At 36.9% G+C, this 14,546-nt stretch overlaps 1 protein-coding gene across 2 annotated transcripts in view; it reads right to left on the bottom strand.

The window, feature by feature from the left end:
• The window catches only part of TDRD3 (tudor domain containing 3), a 163,216-nt gene that overhangs the window by 57,798 nt on the left and 90,872 nt on the right, over nt 1–14,546 (bottom strand). For both annotated transcript variants that reach the window (XM_047854602.1, XM_047854609.1), the window contains exons 7-10: nt 13,471–13,620; nt 7,384–7,524; nt 4,453–4,609; nt 3,653–3,778 (exon numbers count right to left, since the gene is read on the bottom strand). In XM_047854602.1, coding sequence (XP_047710558.1) covers nt 3,653–3,778; nt 4,453–4,609; nt 7,384–7,524; nt 13,471–13,620 — 574 coding nt within the window. The remainder of the gene's footprint in view (nt 1–3,652; nt 3,779–4,452; nt 4,610–7,383; nt 7,525–13,470; nt 13,621–14,546) is intronic.

The raw sequence follows: 14,546 nt of genomic DNA, 5'->3' as shown, positions 1-14,546 counted from the left end.
AGCACTCACATCTATTCCATCACCTTCATTGTAATAGGATTACATGAAGGCAGAGACAGGACAATATGAGAAACATCTATAAGCACAATAATCTTCAGGATATATATGTATCATTTTATTGTCCAGCTGTTTGTGGTCATGTGTTATAATCAATCTGTTACGAATGATGTCAACATCATCAAAGAAAAAGTTTAGGGTCAGAAGAGCTGCTACTGACAGAATCAGGTTCTGGCCAAACATTTAAAACAATGAAATATTAAACCAAATGCTATTTTCAAGTCTGCCTGATTAAAGTATATTCTAGACATTCAAAATAACTAGTTGGTCTTATTTTGGCACTAAAACTTTTAAATATTATAGATTACAAGCATACCTCATTTTATTGTGCTTCACAGATACTACATTTTTTATAAATTGAAGGTCTGGGGCAACCCTGTGTCCAACAAGTCTATTTGTGCCATTTTTTCCAACAGCACCACTCACTTCATGTCTGTCACATTTTGGTAATATTATTATTTAATCTTTCAAACATTGTTATGGTGATCTATCATCAGTGATTATGACTTTCTGAAAGCTCAGATGATGGTTAGCACTTTTTAGCACTAAAGTGTTTTTTAATCAAGGTATGTACATTGTTTTATAGGCATAATGCAGTTGCATATTAAATAGTCTACAGTATAATGTAAACATAACTTCTATATGCGTTGAAAAATTTTAAAAATCATTTGACCCACTTTATTGCGATATTTACTTTATTACAATATATGCTTTATTCTGGTGGTCTGGAACTGAGCCTCTAATGTCTCCAAGGTGTGCCTGTACAAATATAAATCATGTCTGATTACTGTATTCGAAACAGCCTCTGCTAAGCCTTTATATGCTGTTCAGTGTGGTTTATACTAAGTAAATGATAAAGTCCTTTTTAATTAGTATTTCTGTGTCTCTTTAGTTTGTGGTTTCTTCCGGCTCACAAAGTAGACAGTAAGCTTCTTTGGGGTAAGAGCTACAAGATCCCTGTATTTCCCTCAAATGTTTTGAAAGAGCTAGTTTATTATATTCTGTATCCCCACCACTTACCATAGGCCTGGTACAAATAAATACTACATAAAATACATCTACAGAATGAAGAATTCCTCGGAGCCCATATAATGCAGTCTCACTTCAGTCTCAATCCCATGTTCCCCCTTGCAGACACAAAAAATTTTTTTTGCCTGAAAGCACCGAACAAACTCCATTGTTCTCACAGTGAAGTTTCACAGCCATCACAGTTTTGCACTGCCATCTACATGAAATAAAAACTCTTTAGGACAAAATGTTTTTGATCCATCCCCAGCTTACCACTTCTATCTCTGGCCCTCTGGCCCCACCTCTCCCACACTGTCCCAAAGATAGGGAACTGGTGATCTGATGCCTCTAAGCCTGGATGCCCAGAGCTCCCTCTACTTGGCCTGTCCTTGATCCAACATTCCTCTGCACACGTGTCTGAAGGTCAGATTATACACCTTGTAAAAGCCAAGGATCTGGAATATTATTATTATAAAGTCCATATTTTTTCTCACATGCTATCAGATTCTGTGTCATATTAATAGCAGTGTCATAAATAAAACACATCTACTAAAACAATACCCTATATTACCAGAAGTCTTCATAAACTTCTGTCTCCTCAGAAGACACTGACATTTGTTTTTGAGTGTAGTATCCAGGTCATGTATCTTAATTAACTTTCATACCTTTTTCCAAATGGAATGCTAATATCATTTCATTTTGTTGGGATAGAATATGTTCTGTGAGAACTGAAGCATTATAGGCACATAGGTCACAGCAAAATTAGTATTTCAGTCTCAACCTCGTTATGATTTAGGAGATACTGCAGGAGTCAAAAGCAAATGTAGGGAGACAGAAAGGTAAAAGAAAATCACCAAAGTTCTGACTGGGAGAGTATAAAGGAAGTTGGGAGAGTATCAGAAAGGCAGAGATTTGAAGAAGCAGTAGAGATTCTCTTGTTGGCTTTACAGAAGCAAACAAACATGACGTGAACTGCCTACAGAGGCGATCAGGTGGCAAGAACTCGAGAGCTTCCAGGAGCTAAAAGCACTCCCCAGGCAACATCTAGCAAGAAAATGGGGACTCTGGTCTTAATCTACAAGGAACTGAATTTTGCTAACAACCAGTGAGCTTAGGAGAGAACCTTAAGCCTCAGCCAAGGTCATAGCCCCAACTGAAATCTTGATTTCAGGATGTGAGATCTTCAGCAAAGGTCCCAACTAAGTTTGCCTGGACTCCTGACCCACAGAAACCATGAGATAAATTTGCATTGTTTTAAGCCACCAAATTTGTGGTAATCTATTCAACAGCAATGGAAAACCAATACATTATGTTTTACAACCAAGAAAACATTGCTGTTAAATGTGTGCTTACAAATCTCACCTACATCAAACACTTTTTCAAAATACATTGCCTTTTCTATATAATCTAGCAATGAGCTTCCATTTTCATGAAATCTGGACATTTCAAATTTGTTATCATAGCATTTTATCTCCAACTGTTTTTTTTTTTTTTTAATTAAAAATATATCTGAAAGAGAAAACTGAATTTAAAAGTATATCTCCCTGGGGCACCTGGGTGACTCACTTGGTTAAGCATCCAACTCTGATTTCAGCTCAGGTCATGATCTCACAGTTGTGGATCTAGCCCTGCACTGGGCTCAGTACAGAGTGCTGAGCCTGCTTGGGATTCTCTCTCACTCTCTCTCTCTCTCTCTCTTTTTCTGTCTCTCCCCTGCTTGTGCTCATGCTCGCTCTCTTAAATAAATAATAAATTTAAAAGAAAAAAGGGTATTTTCCTAATGTTTTGGACTCGTATTTTTAAAAATATACTATTTTAGAAAATACTTATCCCATGCTTAGAAAAAAGATACACATTTAACATTCTTTATCTTTTCAGTATTTATGTTAATCACTAAAATATCTCATATTAAGGAATACATCATATCATGGGAGCATATTCACTCATTGTGTGAATATTTCCATAAAATATGTAATATGTGGAGAAAGAAGAGATCGGCCAATTTCACAAAGTGTTATATAAAATTATATAATAATAAATTCTCCAACATAACAATCAGTTTTCATAGCTAAATCTGTTATCTAGTGAAGTTGGGGGAAAGATCTTGGCAATACTACCTATTTTAGCGTTAGAGGGCAAAATAAGCTGCCTTTTGTATTTTCAGACTGTAACAATCAAAAATTTTGTTCTGTGCTTCTGTTAAACAGTAAATTTGTAATTTAAAAATTTTAATTTTCAACACCCAGATAGAAGTTTGTATTGTCAGTTCTTTTATTAAATTTTTTTGGTGCGATTCCAAAGTTTGGTCTTTTTAAAAGAAATCTACATTAGGGGCGCCTGAGTGGCTCAGTCTGCTAAGCGTCCAACTCTTGATTTTGGCTCAGGTCATGATTTCACAGGTTATGAGTTTGAGCACCGTGTTGGGCTCTGTGCTGATGGTGCAGACCCTGCTTGGGATTCTCTCTCTGCCCCTCCCCAGTAGTCACTCACTGTCTCTCTCTCTCTCTCTCCCTCTCTCTCTCTCTCAAAATTAATAAACATTACAAGAACAAACAGACAAAAAGCAATCTACTTTAAGGTAGCCTACCTTCCACACTCAAAGTCCCCATTTTAGACTCCAGGAAATCAAATAACGTGCTTGGAGCTGACGGCCTTGCATTTCCCAGCTCCTCCTCTTCTTCAGATCTTATTCTCCCCCTGCCTTTTCCCTTACCTGAAGAAGTAAAGCAAGACACGTTTATTGTACGTGCAAAAACAAAAGGCGAAAATACACCAAAACAGAATCATCAGTCACCTCAAGTATGATTTTGTATGTCTTTCTTTTCATATTTTTCTGTATATTCTGCATCTTTTAAATAAATACGTTTTTAAAATGATTATATCAACTAGTACCTTTAGTCCTCTAAATGATCTATCTGGAAATTTGAATTTGTTCATGTAAATTATCTTTTAAGAGAAAAAAATCATTCTTATAAAATTTTTCTTTAACCACTAATCCTTTAAAAGAATAGAGGATTAAGACTTGAATGACCAAAGAATAACACTAAATAAAAGTCATGTTCTTGATAATTTTTAAAAGTCTGCAGACTAGTCACTTATACAAGGGGCATAGTTCTAAAAATAATTAACAGAACTACTCATTTCATATTATATTTTCTCTATTACTTATAACAACCCTGTTAATTAAGGTATTATTAGACCTACTTTACATAAAGATGAAGACAGAGAAATTTGGAGGAACTTGCACAAGTCTCTGTGATGCCCTAACTGGTGCTCCTTCCTCTTACCACAAAGAGTAAATGAAGTTATACTGTCCCCCGCCCAGCAACAAAACCTCAGCCAGAAATGCAAACAATACTATCTGTCACATGGCTTAATGAACTCTACCTCTCAGAGGTGGACCTGTAACAGGTTTGTGTTTATTGCTGTTAAGAAGTACATTCAGCGCTGCTTCTAAGTTGTTGCCATTATCCATAAGAGCTTGCCTCGATGCTTCTTTACTGAAGCCCATTTCTGTTATGTGTTTCAGAGCCTTCTCATCAACCTGTAAGAAATTAAAAGCAAAGCTACGCTAATGGCCAATACATAAGCAAGGTATATGTTTTTAAGTATATGTATAGTTTCTTTTTTTTATTTATTTATTTTGAGAGACAGAGTGAGTGGAAGAGGGGCAGAGAGAGAGGGAGAGAGAGAATCCCAGGCAGGGATTCGAGCCCAATGCGGGGCTCAAACTCACAAACCGTGAGATCATTATCTGATCCAAGAGTCAGACACTTAACCGACTGAGCCACCCAGGTACCCCTATGTATACTGTTTTTAAATGAAAAATTACATTCATGGTTATAGAAAAAATGCCATACTAATACAACATCCACTTGCTGTTTGTTCATATCAATAGTCGAGGAAAATTCTGTATGATATGTGGGGTTGTGCCCCAAGTACTCTCTGACTTTACAACTACCATTACAAAAGAGTGAATGAATGAATGAAAGAAAGGAAAAGAAAGAAAATCATATATGTCAGAAAGAAGCTTCTGAAAATAATACAGTGAAAACTATCTAATGAAAACTTTTCTTGCTTAATATTTCACTTCTCCAAAACTGCAAAGTATAAAATGAAGCTAACAAAAAGGCGCTATCTCAGTAGTTTTATTTTTTTTTTTACTCTCTCTGTTCCAGTATTCTTTCTATACTCATTGGCAATACTATCTATGATGCTGTGATAGCCTGTACCTCAAATAGGAAAATCTACCTTAAAATGCCATAAACCAAAATCTCCTTGAAAAATCTAGAGCTGAGTAGAATTCAAGAACTTTTTAAGTAACATAAACATATCCCATAAAGAAATTTCTTGATGGTACACCATAGGTCCCTTATCCTCTTTTTTCCTTCACTCTTTTCTCTTTCCGCATCTTAGACTGGGTAATTTCAATTGCCCAGTATCAAAGTTCACGGATTTTTTTTCTCTGCCTGTTCCAGTCTGATGTTGAATCTGCTAATTTTTCATTTCAGTTACTGTACTTTTCTGCTCCAGAAATTCTATTTGGTTTCTTTTTTTTTATAATCTCTCTTTACTGATATTCCCCACTTGTTCATATATTGTTCTCTTGATTTCTCTTTGTTCTTTGTCAACAGTTCCCTTCAGACGTTTGAGCATATTTAAGATAGTGCATTTAAAGTCTTTGTTTAGTCAGTCCAATGCCTGGGCTTCTTCAGGGAAATTTCCTGTCAATTTCTTTTTTTTCCCCTAAGTGGGTTGTACTTTGCTGTTTTTTGGTAGGCTTTGTAATTTTTTTTTGTTGAGAACTGGACATTTTGAATACTATAATGGCAGTAATTTTGGAAATCAGATTCTCCCTCCTCCTCAGGGATTGATATTGTTACTTGATGAAAGCTGCTGTTGTAAGTTTGTGTAGTGACTTTTCCAAACTTTCTTTGCAAGGATTATATTCCTTGTGATATGTGATCACTGAAGTCTCTGTTCCATTATCCTCTTTCTTCATTACTCACTATTCTGGATCCTCAAGTATTTGACTACCAGCCTTCAGAATTCTAAAACCGTTGTTTCAGAGAGTACTTGTCACCTAAATAGTTGTTTGGGTGGAGAGGCCAATTCCTGGAGCTCTCGACTCCACCATCTTTGCAATGTCACTCCCTTCATATGTTTAATCCTTGCCACAACCCCAAACTGCTGGTCTCTGATGTTCTATGGCAAGACGTCCCCAGAGAAGTATTCTCAATTTACTGAAGTTTGAAAGCTTCTTGAGTTAGGGACCATATTTTTTCAGTTCGCTGTATCTACTCTAACCTGAAACTGATTTTTGTAAAAGTCCATGAAATGGTACCATGAAATGGTACTATGTTCAAGGAAGAGACAGCCTGGCCCATAGTTCTCCTTGGCCAGTGACTGATTTAGAAGTGGACATGTGACCTATCTCTAGTCGTTAAGACATAAATGGAACTTTCTGGAGATATCAGAAAATATTTTCTTGTCTGATAAAATAGACCTACACCCTTTCCTTCCTGCCTTTGAACTTTTTGTGTGAAGACTTAATACACAAAGAGTCCTGTATCCCTGAGAAGAAAGCCAAAAAAATCAGAGATGCTCACCAGAGCTCCAACATTGTTGTACTGCTGGATTTATCAACCTTTGTAACCATCTACTTCTGAATTTCTAGTTATGTGAAATAACAAATCCCTATTATTTAAGTCAGTCTTAGTATCCCCTACTCTACAGATAAAAGCATCTAAAGTCATTCAACTTCTAAAGGCAGAGGAAAAAGAATTCTTGTCAGTTCTCTCATGTATGAGAACACTGCAGTATACCAGAAATAACTTTGACTCCTATCATTTATCTTAAAAATCCAAGTATATTTTGCAAATGAGACCAGAATACACATTTACTTGTTCTAATACATTTTTCCCAAAGAGCAAAACAAAACAAAACAAAATCACTTTACAGAAAATTTGAGAAGGATATGGAGAAGGGAAGGGAAAGGATGTTCCTGAGGCATCATCTTATACAAAATAATCTCCATTAAATGTCCTCTATTAAATGTGATGGCTTTTCATCAAGCTATTCCAAAAGACATAATTCAGACATTAGAAATTTAAGTACGATGGAGGTTTTAAGTAAATTATCTTTCAAACAATCCAGATGCTCCACGATTAGCGACAATCCTTAATGAAAACCTTCGTAAGAGTTGTAAAGTTCATTCATAACGCGCTGAATAAAGCCAGGAGTGGTTGTGAGAAAGGACAGAAAAATCATCCAGGTAAGGCAGAACACATTAACTCTGTGTTGATTCTTTGGCCTTACCAGTTCTCTGTAGACACCCTCATGTTTCCCCTCCGGTTTGGCTGACTTTTCTTTTTGTAAGATTTCTCTAGTTCGGTTCCCAGCAGCACTCATGTTGAGGTTACTTCTAGCACCACCACCACCACCTCCAAATGTCTTGGTCTTTAAATAAGTGAAAGACAAAGAGATGTAGGTAAGTAACATGCAAAGACAGTTCTCAAGACTAGTCTGCAACCAAAAACATCTGGTAAAACAAGTAACGAAACGCTTCTCAATTATGCTAACTGATTCTTTTCAAAAAATATGTACTGGCCATCATCTCTTCTTTCCACAAGTCCGGGTGAAGCAATAAAAAATTTACAAAATTAGCATCGTTAAGTCTTCAAGGCAAGTCATCAGAATAAACTGAAATAGTAGACAACAACATAGAAGAAAATACAATAATATTAGCATTATGGAGTTCAGGTGTTAAAATAATTCTACGGCACGATACGCGACTGATAAATCACGAGAGCTGGGTTATAAACCCAGATAGGTAGCAAGTCTACTTTTAGCAAGGCACTCAACATGTCTAGGAATCAGAATGTCATGGACATTATGTCCATGATCCAATAATATGATTATTTATACAAACTTAAAAAGTAAACAAATAATGTGAATTTTAACACTGGATTAAAATTCTCATCACTAACTTACTATTTACATTAATTACATAATATGCTATCTTACTAATTATGTATAGAAAACTTTAAAGCCTTTATTTCTTATTTTGTTTGAATTATTTCAATAATTATGTGTAATCACATTTGAAAATCTGCTCTCTGGGGCGCCTGGGTGGCGCAGTTGGTTAAGCGTCCGACTTCAGCCAGGTCACGATCTCGCGGTCCGTGAGTTCGAGCCCCGCGTCAGGCTCTGGGCTGATGGCTCATAGCCTGGAGCCTGTTTCCGATTCTGTGTCTCCCTCTCTCTCTGCCCCTCCCCCGTTCATGCTCTGTCTCTCTCTGTCCCAAAAATAAATAAACGTTTAAAAAAAAAAAAAAAGAAAATCTGCTCTGATCTCATTTTCATCAAAACTATTATAAAAAGACAAGAATGTAAAGGACATTAGTCATAAAGATACAAATTCATGATTGAAAAGTAACCCACTGCTGTTACTTGTACAGTATCAAATTAAATATGTGGTCATACAGCATCTTTACAGCTCTAATAGATCCAATAAAAGAGGAAGAAGTCAAGACTTGATTTTTATTAGTGATAATAATAAATATTTTTCCATGTGTTTTAAAATTATTACAGTAAGAAAACATCCTAGATATAAATTTATGAGATACTGGGAAATTATTTTCAACCTGATGAAAATATAAAGAAACAGAACCTGAGAAATAGAAAAATGATAGTAGATAAGCATTAACCAGACAACGTATAAAATATCTATTATGTAGTTGATACACCACCACAATATTTAAATTTTATTTAAACCAAAATTAAAACCACACCTTCAAAGACCAAAGGTGCATTACTAGATTCATTCAACTTTTGGTTTATGCAATAGATTTGGAAGTTTGGAAGGTCATCACTTATATAGCCTCATGATTTTAAATAGGCATCCATACATGCTTACAACTTCCAAATGCATCCCTTCCAAAGCTCACTTTTCCAATTATACTCTTCTGTCTCACTGCCTATGAAGCCACATGATGTCTGACAGGCACACTTCAACATTACTATGTTCAAAACAGAATACCAAATCTTTATCCTCAAACCTGTTCCACTACAGTCTTCTCTAATTCAAAGTAAGAAACTCTAACCTGCCAATTTCTTAGGGCAAAACCCTTGGAATCATTCATGATACCTCCCTCATGTACCACATTCAATATCTCAGAAACTGTGATAGTTCTACTTTCAAAATTCCAGAATCTGACCACTTCACACCACCTATGCAGCTGCCATCTTCATCCAAGCTACCATCATTTTTCCCCTCCCTGGATCATTCAATAATTTCCTAACTTGTTTGGTTCAATCTTCTTCTCTACAATCTACTCTGAACACAGCAGCCAGAATTAGCTTTTTATTTATTTTTTTAATGTTTATTTATTTATTTATTTTGAGAGAGTGAGAGTGTGCACAAGAGGGGGAGGAGCAAAGAGAGAGGGAGAGACAACCCCAAGCAGGCTCTGCGCTGCCAGTGCAAAGACTGACACAGGGCTCAATCTCACGAACTGTGACTTAACCGGCTGAGCCACCCAGGCGCCCCCCCCCCCCCATTAGCTTTTTTTTTTTTTTAATTTTTATTTTTTCAACGTTTATTTATTTTTGGGACAGAGAGAGACAGAGCATGAATGGGGGAGGGGCAGAGAGAGAGAGGGAGACACAGAATCGGAAACAGGCTCCAGGCTCTGAGCCATCAGCCCAGAGCCCGACGCGGGGCTCGAACTCACGGACCGCGAGATCGTGACCTGGCTGAAGTCGGACGCTTAACCGACTGCGCCACCCAGGCGCCCCCAATTAGCTTTTTTAAATGTAGGTCAGTTGATGTTACTGTTGTGCTGAACACCTCTAAAGGCTCTCATTTCTCTCTGAATAAAGACCAGTTTTTTAAACATGGCTCACAGAGCCATATATAAACTGACCTACATTATCACCATTGACTTTATGGTCTACTTCTTGTCCCTTTGTTCTCTCTGCTTCCACCGGCTACCTTCCTATTCTTTGAACACATACTCCTGCTTTAGAGCCTTTGTAAAGACTTTTCTTTCTCAGGTAACCACATAGCTAATTCTCTTACCTCCTTCAAGTCTTAGCTCAAATCTCATCATCTTGGGACCTAATTAAATCACTCTATTTAAAACTGAAATCTGAAACTTACTTATTTAGCATGTTTATATTATTTAGTGTCCTTACTAGAATGTAAACTACACAAAAAGAATTCTTAATTTCTGACCATCCTATGTTAGGTGCACCCCATCCCCAACCAGTACTCCCAACTCCCCAACCTACTTTATTTTTTTTCTTCCTATAGAGCTTATTGATTTCTAACTTCCCATACAACTTACATATAAATAGTTTTCTCCTTTACTAAAATATAAGCTTGATAAGGCCAGGGATCTTTTGTCTATTTTGTTCATTGACTTAACATAAGCATTTATTTTTTTAATTTAAAAAAACAATTTTTTTTGTCTGTGTTTATTTTTTTTTTTTAATTTTTTTTTTCAACGTTTATTTATTTTTTGGGGGACAGAGAGAGACAGAGCATGAATGGGGGAGGGTCAGAGAGAGAGGGAGACACAGAATCGGAAACAGGCTCCAGGCTCTGAGCCATCAGCCCAGAGCCCGACGCGGGGCTCGAACTCACAGACCGCGAGATCGTGACCTGGCTGAAGTCGGATGCTTAACCGACTGCGCCACCCAGGCGCCCCATGTCTGTGTTTATTTTTGAGAGAGAGAGAGAGAGAGAGAGAGAGAGCGAGCAAGCAGGGGAGGGGCTGAGAGAGAGGGAGGCACGGATTCTGAAGCAGGCTCCAGGCTCCGAACTGTCAGCACAGAGCCCAACACGGGGCTTGTACTCATGAACTACGAGATCATGACCTCAGCTGAAGTCAGTGCTTAGCCGGCTGAGCCACTCAGGTGCCCCTAGTTTTTACATTTTTTTAAAACTTTATTGATTTATTTTGAGAAAGAGAGAGATCCAGAAAGAAAGCGTATGAGCAGGGGAGGGGCAGAGAGCGAGAATCCCAAACAGGCTCTGCACTATCAGCCTGATGTGGGGCTTGACTTCAGGAATCAAGAGATCATGACCTGAGCTGAGATCAAGAGTCAGATGCTTAACTACCTGAGCCACCCAGGGACTCTTAATCTAAGCATTTAGAACACTTCTTCGCATACAGATTTTCATAAGATTGATGAATAAACAAATAACGGAAAAAATATATGAAAATCATGGCTTGATCATGTGCACTAAATTCCACCAAATCCACATAATTGTTTGAATGGATGATCATAAAACATCTTTCTAAAACAATTGCGCTCTTATGATTTTGCTGTTTAGACATTTATTTTTTTAAGTTTATTTATTTATTTTAAGAGAGAGAGAGCACAAGAGCAAGTGGGGGGAGAGAAGAGAGACAGAGAGAGAGAGAATCTCAAGCAGGCTCTGTGCTGTCAGCACAGAGGCCGATGTTGGACTCAAACTCACAAACTGTGAGATCATGACCTGAGCCAAAGTCAAGAGTCAGATGCTTAACTGACTGAGCCACCCAGGTGCTCCATTGTTCAGGCATTTAGATTAAATATAAATCTGTGCTTGTGTGTGTGTGTGTGTGTGTGTGTGTATGTACTTACCTATAGAGACAGATCTATAGATATAAGGATAATCTATAATACACATAGGTTTAGTCCTAAATTTGCCATTGGGTAACACTGGGCAAGTTCAGGTAGTTTTGAACCACCATCAGTTCTCTCATATATAAACTGAGTAGTTTTAAGTTTGCTTTGGAAAGCTAGGATTCTTTATTTATCAAATATTTATACAAAATACAATGTGATCAGTTATGGCTTTAAAAAATGAAGTATATTACAGTTTAACTATATTCTAGAAAATAGCCATACCCTGCATCAAAGTTTTGGAAGGAAAGTTTGTGTGAGAAAAATGTACATCAAAAGAACAACTTTCCTATAATCATTAAGAAATTGATATATATCCCATATACTCTTTTTAAATTCCATAATTTTAACAGCCTTTTAGGAAAAAAGAAACATATTTTATGTAAACTATGCAAAATGCATTAATTTCAGAAGCATGAAAAACGATTTTTAAAAGCATGTACCTTAGAACATAAAAGACACTAAGGAATGACAATAGTCACATTTACAGAGAGCTTTCAGTGAAGGAAAATTTGAACTGTGCCACATGCAGCGTTGTAAATGTTTTAAAGATTATCAGTTTAATTCTAACAGCAACCATATGAAGTGGGTGCCATTATTATCCCCTTTGCAAAGATGAAGAAAAATCAGGTACGAAAAGCTAAGTAACTTATCGAAGGCTGTCAGCAGGATGCACTTCCAGGCTGCCTGACTCCAGAGCTTATGCTCTTGGATCAGACTGATGACGGAAAGACACTGCAGGAAGAACAATCAAAATTCAATAAATCTCTTACTTATACTTCAAAATTAAATAGGAAAGCAGTTGTTAGCTAAGCTTTACTACTGGTTTTAAATAAAGGAAAGTATTCTAATCTCACTGGTTAAGAGAAGGAGAGTCTGTCTAAGCAACTAATTCATGAACTTAAATTTCTTCTCAAAGTCTAAAATGAATAACTAACTAGAGAAAACACCTATTTCAAATAAGCAAGAAATTTTAAATAATTAAAAGAAAACCATTTGGCTGTTAAGAGAACATGATGGATTGTGTGTGTGTGTGGGGGGGGAAGGGCATAAATGTACAGGATCCAAAGAAAAAAATTATTTTTTACTAAGTAGACTGAAGAATGAAAACTAACAAAAATGTTAATACTAAGCCATGATTTATCCTCTGATCAATCTTTTGTTTTTAAATGTTTATTTATTTTTGAGAGAGAAAGAAGAAACTCATGCATGCACATGAGCAGGGGAGGGAGAGAGAGAGGAAGACACAGAATCTGAAGCAGACTCCAGGCTCTGAGCTGCAGTGCAGAGCCCCAACACGGGGCTCGAACCTGCGAACCGTGAGATCATGACCTGAGTCAAAGTCAGATGCTTAACCCACTGAGCCTCCCAGGAGCCCCTCTTCTGATCTATCTTTATTTGCATTCCTAACAGGTGGTATCTAGCCCAACTAACAACAGAAAATCCTCTGCCATCATGAAAAGTGTTGTGTTTCGTTGTTACTCTATTAAGAAGAAAAGGAAAAGGGAGGAAAGAAGAGTGGTTTGCTAGCAAGAACTTGTGAGCAAAATGTGTGAGCTTAAGGCTCCATAAAGGCCCAGGGCATTTCTACTGTTGAAATATGCAAAAAGAATGTCGAAAGTTTGTTGAATTAGTTACCTTATATGGAAAGACAATAATAATTCTGAGTGACTTAAATAGAACATAATGACAAAGAATAAGAGTTTTTATAAAGATCTAGTTTCTTACTTCTTTGCTCTTTGCAACTTCCGCAATAGCAGCAGTCCTTTGTTTTTCAAATTCATCATTGTCATTTGTAGGTTTGACAGGCATTGTGACTTGCAATGTCTTTCTTCGGTCAAGTTCTCTACTATCCACTTGGACATGAGACGTGCACTTCTGGTAATAATAGAGAAAAATAAAACACTTCAGTAGTTCCAAAAGAGATCCAAGTTTTTCATAAGAAAGTAACACCTCAAAAGAAAGGTTTGTGTTGCTTTAATAATTGAGAGCTCATAAAAGTTTAATTCTTTCCCATATATTTAAAAAATAAAGGTAGAGAATTGATTAAAGTCACTTGTAAATAAATGTAACTGGTAAATAAAATGTAAAGCTACATAATGGCCATCTAAAATAGGGCACATATTTAAGACACACATTGAACCAAGAGATTTATGTAGCATTTTTGGATAATAACTTGAAATAATTTTAAACTTCAAACAGTCTATACTACTGTACAAGAAGAGACAAGTTCAGTTTTTTATTAAGAGTTTGATTTCCATATTATGACACAATATGCATATGATGGTTAAGTAGTATAGTATGGTTATTTTAAATATAAAGAGCTGTCTCTGAACTTACAAACTAAAAACTAAAAACATAACTGCTCTCCCAATCAGGCTACAAAGTTTTTGATTTTTAAAAAAAAATTTTTTTTTTTTAATATATTTTTTTTCAACATTTATTTATTTTTGGGACAGAGAGAGACAGAGCATGAACGGGGGAGGGGCAGAGAAAGAGGGAGACACAGAATCCGAAGCAGGCTCCAGGCTCTGAGCCATCAGCCCAGAGCCTGACGCGGGGCTCGAACTCACGGGCCGCGAGATCGTGACCTGGCTGAAGTCGGACACTTAACCGACTGCGCCACCCAGGCGCCCCCCAAAAAAATTTTTTTAATGTTTATTTTTAAGAGAGAGAGAAAGAGAGAGAGACAGAATGAGAGTGGGGAAGGGGTAGAGAGAGAGAGGGAGACACAGAATCCGAAGCAGGTTCCAGGCTCTGAGCTGTCAGCACAGAGCCTGATACCGGGATCGAACTCACAAACC

This window comes from Prionailurus viverrinus, chromosome A1 (assembly GCF_022837055.1).
Source record: "Prionailurus viverrinus isolate Anna chromosome A1, UM_Priviv_1.0, whole genome shotgun sequence".
In the NCBI taxonomy this organism is placed as follows: Eukaryota; Metazoa; Chordata; class Mammalia; order Carnivora; family Felidae; genus Prionailurus; species Prionailurus viverrinus.
The sequence above is the reverse complement of the archived record's forward strand: the minus strand, read 5'-3'. Positions and strand labels throughout refer to the sequence as shown.